General features: G+C 42.2%; 1 protein-coding gene across 3 annotated transcripts; it reads right to left on the bottom strand.

Moving 5' to 3' along the window:
* Nucleotides 1-536: 536 nt before the first annotated feature.
* On the bottom strand, nucleotides 537-4,372 carry LOC113323225. Of its 3 annotated transcripts, none has more exons than XM_026571520.1 (5): nucleotides 4,262-4,372; nucleotides 2,831-3,926; nucleotides 1,970-2,744; nucleotides 1,644-1,866; nucleotides 537-919 (listed from the first exon to the last, which is right to left on the bottom strand). In XM_026571520.1, the coding sequence occupies exons 3-5, from the start codon at nucleotides 2,576-2,578 to the stop codon at nucleotides 711-713; spliced, it is 1,041 nt and encodes a 346-aa protein (XP_026427305.1). In that variant the 5' UTR covers nucleotides 2,579-2,744; nucleotides 2,831-3,926; nucleotides 4,262-4,372; the 3' UTR covers nucleotides 537-710. The 3 variants fall into 3 exon arrangements, with proteins under 3 accessions (XP_026427305.1, XP_026427295.1, XP_026427300.1); XM_026571510.1 differs by having other exon boundaries at nucleotides 537-1,558; XM_026571515.1 differs by having other exon boundaries at nucleotides 537-1,558; nucleotides 4,059-4,360.
* Between the last annotated feature and the right edge of the window lie 420 nt (nucleotides 4,373-4,792).

Below are 4,792 nucleotides of genomic sequence, written 5' to 3' on the forward strand. Positions count from 1 at the left end.
TACATACTGTCTCTCAAAATTCTTCTTAAACACCTGATTATTCCTCCAAAAATGACAATAGATTGTCCAAACCCCGTATTGTACATTCATATGTCACGGGAGTCCCGCATATTGAAATCCATATATGGCGCGACAAGCTGGGATTGGCATTAATGCACATATTATACACCTTTTAGAGCACCCCGAGCCAGGGAGTGGCGAATTGCATACACTGCAGTTGGCGCTCATCCTCTATTAGATCCCAGTAATACGTCTATAAGGTGATACGATTCATATTAATCGATTGACCCAAATGGAGAGAACCATCTTGCATATCCTACTCCCTTGGCAGGGGAGAAAAGGAGGAGATGACTGTTCTCAGAAATAGAATATAAACCACGTGTTTACCTTTAGACATGTGTTACAGATATCATCGATATCGACAGAATTATATTTCTTGCCCAAAAATTTCATCTTTACAGATTTTCGGATAAGTGAAAGTAACAAGTCATAAGAACAACCGCGAGGATTATTTCAATAAATACTGATACACGGGATCTTATCAACTCGACAATTGAAAAAGGGCGGGACATATCATAAGAAGTCACAAGCAACACATATAGAACGAACAAAGTATAATGGAGGAAGTTCGCATCAAAAGAGGAGTGATAAACAACAAATCCATCTGTTAAGCAACAGCCAAAAAAAAAACTATGAAAGAAGAGTGTCAATCATTTGACATGATCGCATGCCTTGTGAATATTTTGCTTGTGATCATGGTTCACACGGTCAATAAACTTATTCATCGATCTACGGGCATGTTCCGAGGCATCTTTATGAAGCTTTTTCAACTCTGCAATTTTTGCAGATGCCGCATCCTCCAATTGCTTCTTTAAATTCACCACTTCAAGCTTAAGGCTATCTTCCCGTTTCTCGACATCTGTGGCACTATCAAGAATAGCGGAATAAGGGAAGAGTTAAAGAAAGAAGAATAACGAGACATATGACGGTCCATTTAAGCAACCTACAAGCTATCTCAACTTATTAAATTCATCAAATAAAACATCACGACTCTCATTCAAGATCTTATATTCACTGGACAGTTTCTGATAATCTGCCTCGGCATTACGCAATTTCATGATATGATCGTCAATTTCAACCCTTTGCATGGAATTCTCGTGTCGAAGATGAACATTCTGGGTGGAAATCTTTTCAACTTCCTTCTGAAGATGATGAGCAAATTTAGCACGTTGCAATTTTTCTTCATCAGCTTTAAGTAAAGACTCACGAAGGTCAGAAATTAATTTATCCCGTGCATTCACATATGCAGAGAGACTCGCAACTTCTTTAGCAATCGGGGAACCCTGAACTTGATCTTTTGACGGGATCAATGAATAAGCACGGGATAATTCATCTTTGAGAAACTTAATTTCAGCAACACAGTTATTCCTTGATTCAAGAAGTTTAGATTCCTTCATTCTAGAAGCATCAACATCGCGTCTGATACCAGCAATCCTTTCGCGAAGCTCTCCTTTTAGTAGGATGTTACGGGATCGAAGTTGAGAAATCATGGTCTCATCTGACCAGTACGGGACTCATACTCAGAAGAACAAACAAGAAGAACGATAAGAAAAACAACGGGACACGGGAAGAAATGTTAATACCTTCAGCATGAGTCTCCTTCAGTTTAGTCATCTCAACACGCAGATTCTCCAATTCTGTTTTTTCAGCTGAGCTGATGCCGCTAATAGATGCCTTTAGCTGTTCAATTTCAGTTTCACGATCTCCGGCCTTGGTTTGAGCATCGCGAAGAAGCGACTGGAACTTGGTTGCTTTCAACTTGTAAAGTTGATATAGTTGAAAGTTGTAATCAACTTGACGAGCCAACTGTAACATAACGGTAAGGGGGAAAGTCAAGAAAAATAAAGGACGGAATCTTAAAAAATATATATATATATATATATATATATATACAAGGAGAAAAACTTACGGAAGATAGATGATACTGCGGGAAGAAGTAAGTATAACTATCAACACAGGAAGTCATCTCTTTGAAACTAGCAGGAGGGACGTCAACGAAAGATTGGGAGATGCGGTCAGCACGAAGCATATCATCCCTCACGTCTTCAAAGCTAGTAGGCTTCATACGATTGCGAGTTTCCATGGAACTTGGAGAATCGCGTTCGACAGGAACTTCAGGGCTAAAGCCACTCAGCAATCCACGCTCCCTGTCCCAGTTCAAAGTAGCCTCCTCATCTTCGGGGTCAAAGTCATTAAGATCCACCAAAAACCTAGTTGTTGCAACAGAAGAGGGACCCGCATCACCCATCAACGTTTCGGAAACTGAATCTTTTTCCAAGGGATCCAAGTCCTCAAACGTAGGAACAAAAGGGGAAGGCGTGAGTTTCCACTCTTTCATGACCATGGTCAGCAGATTCGATTTGGAGGATCTTCTCTTGATGAGCTCCTTGTGCATCAAACGAGAACACGGGAGAAACAACGTCGGGTTCGTCCCCGTGGGGTAACTGTTCAACACCCTTACTCTCACCGTGTTGAGATTGAGGAGGAGACCCGCGGGCAGATGATTCTGGAGTATCATCTTCTTTACGGGATCCAGGCAAAGAAGATTTCTTCAGGGTTTGATCGGAACCATCAGACTCAGACTCAAACTCTTCCTCCAAGGGGAGACTGGTTGTTTCAACACCCGAATCTTCCGCTTGAAATCCGGCAGTAGAACTTCGAGAAGTCTTAGGTTTCTTGGCAGCCTAATTGAATATAATGTAGAAAAGTCAGGAGTATTATAGCAAGATGAAAAGAACAAAGAACGAGGTTCAGAACCAGCGTAATGTACCTTCACTCTAGAAGACATGTCATATTGCTCCTCCTGCGAATAATCGAACTTGAAACCAGAGAAGTTGAGCATCCAAGGAGTATAATCCCCGTATCTTGTAGGACCAGATTCGCGAACCTTCTCCGGATTCACGGGAGACCAGCCCCAACACCATGGGCCAACAATTTCGATAACAGTGCGATGCCATTTGAAGTCATGGTCATCACGAACCATTTCATTCCTTGGAAATGGAATGGGATTAACATCATCCTCCGTACCAGGAACCCAAGAAATATTGGCTTTATCAACTTCAGATAGAAGAAGTCGAAAATCCTTTCTCGAAATCTCTCTTGCTACACATCTTACGGCGACTGGGACCAACACTCCATTTTTTGTGAACCGCCGAACTAATAAAGTCATGGTAAGTAAAGTTAAAGTTATCCGGAGTGTACCATGATGTTTGCTCAAGATTGGGAATGTACTTGGTCATCTTGGTAGCACCACGGCGACGAAGACGATACTCCTCGAGTAGACGCCACCAGTTACCCGTGTAAGTGACGGCAGAGCGACAGGCAGAACTCTTTACTTTGTCACGGGAGGCAAGAACATCATAAACGAAGGAATCCTCCTTCTGATATAAGGGGATGGGCATCCCAGCTTCAATAGCTCCAACGGTGGTGAGACAATGCATATGGTCATACTTGTAGTTGGAGATCAGATCGTAAGTCAGATCATCCTCGTCATTGTAAAAGTTTACAGTAAAGCCCTTCAAACCTCTCTTTTCCTTTCAAGCTTCCAAGTCGAGAGGGCGCCAGCTATCACTTGGCAGCATATAATTCTTAGGAGGCTTCTTCAAAGGCTTAGACTGATAAGGAGGGGCATCTTGAAAACCACGTCTCTTACGGGCTCGACTATCTCCAAGACTACTACCCGTAGCAGGCTGGATAGAGGCAAGATCCCGTAGAGTCAGGTCAGACTGAGTCGAACTTTGACGAGAGGATTCACGAACGGATTGCCTACGGGGAGGAGACCTTAGAGCTGAAGAACCCGCCATCTCTTTGCGGGGAACAGACGGATTTTTATCCTTACTCGATTCCGTCGTTTTTCCCATTTATGTCTGCAGGATAAAAGGAAAAGCAAGACAAGCACAAACAGGAGAAAAGTTTACAGGGGCAATCCATAACAAAAAATGGCAAGACTAGAGAATGGAAGATCGAAATATTCTAGTCAGAGTAGAACCGAGATTTACATCATTACGATTTTCAGCCACCGCATGAGCAGAAGATTAAACATGTGTGAAAAAGAGATGCAGAAATTAAGCAACACCCATATGAAGAACAATGGAGTCAAATAAAAAGGACAACATATAAAAACAGAATATCAAAACCAACACAGCAACAAGAAATCAAGAATTCAAGATGATAAATTTGATCAAGATACGAATATTGTTACCTGATTGAAGGAAGATGATCAGCAAAAACAGAAGGGGAGCAGCAGCAGCAACTAGAGCTGTAACGAAGAACAGAAGGAAGAGAGGAGTTGCAGTGGAGAGAGAGAGAGTTGCGAAGAAAAACAAAAGGGAATGTCACATTTTCGAATATATAGGAAGCCAGGGTAGCCGTTATGATAACCGTCCCTCGAAACCAGCCAATGAAACAATGGGAAAGAGAAGACGTGTCACGACTTCGTTTAATGCAGGTAACGGATAGCAGTTAAAGCGAGCAACGTGGGATTTTACCCCCCAAAATAACGGTCGGATAGCATTAAAAGCAAGCCACGTAAGGGCTATTTCTTCTCCATTTTATCATACGAGGAAAACGGAAAAGAAGGGGCAAAATGTGGATACCAAAATATCCTAAAAAGGACACATACCTGCAGTAGGAACAACCCAAGATACGATGGAGGTACCACGGGATCAATCGGCAATGAACCCGTAACAACAAAGGAGGAATTGTATCGAACAAATCCCGTAAAGCATCAAAC

The sequence above is a fragment of the Papaver somniferum genome, chromosome 1 (genome assembly GCF_003573695.1).
Source record: "Papaver somniferum cultivar HN1 chromosome 1, ASM357369v1, whole genome shotgun sequence".
In the NCBI taxonomy this organism is placed as follows: Eukaryota; Viridiplantae; Streptophyta; class Magnoliopsida; order Ranunculales; family Papaveraceae; genus Papaver; species Papaver somniferum.

Excerpts from the sequence above, each read along its gene's own strand:
- LOC113323225 (XM_026571510.1), bottom strand. The coding sequence starts at position 2,578 with ATGATACTCCAGAATCATCTGCCCGCGGGTCTCCTCCTCAATCTCAAC. Across the intron at positions 1,867-1,969 it reads CGCAGTATCATCTATCTTCC|TTGGCTCGTCAAGTTGATTA; the intron begins GTAAGTTTTTCT and ends GTTATGTTACAG. Across the intron at positions 1,559-1,643 it reads GAAGGAGACTCATGCTGAAG|ATGAGACCATGATTTCTCAA; the intron begins GTATTAACATTT and ends CGTACTGGTCAG.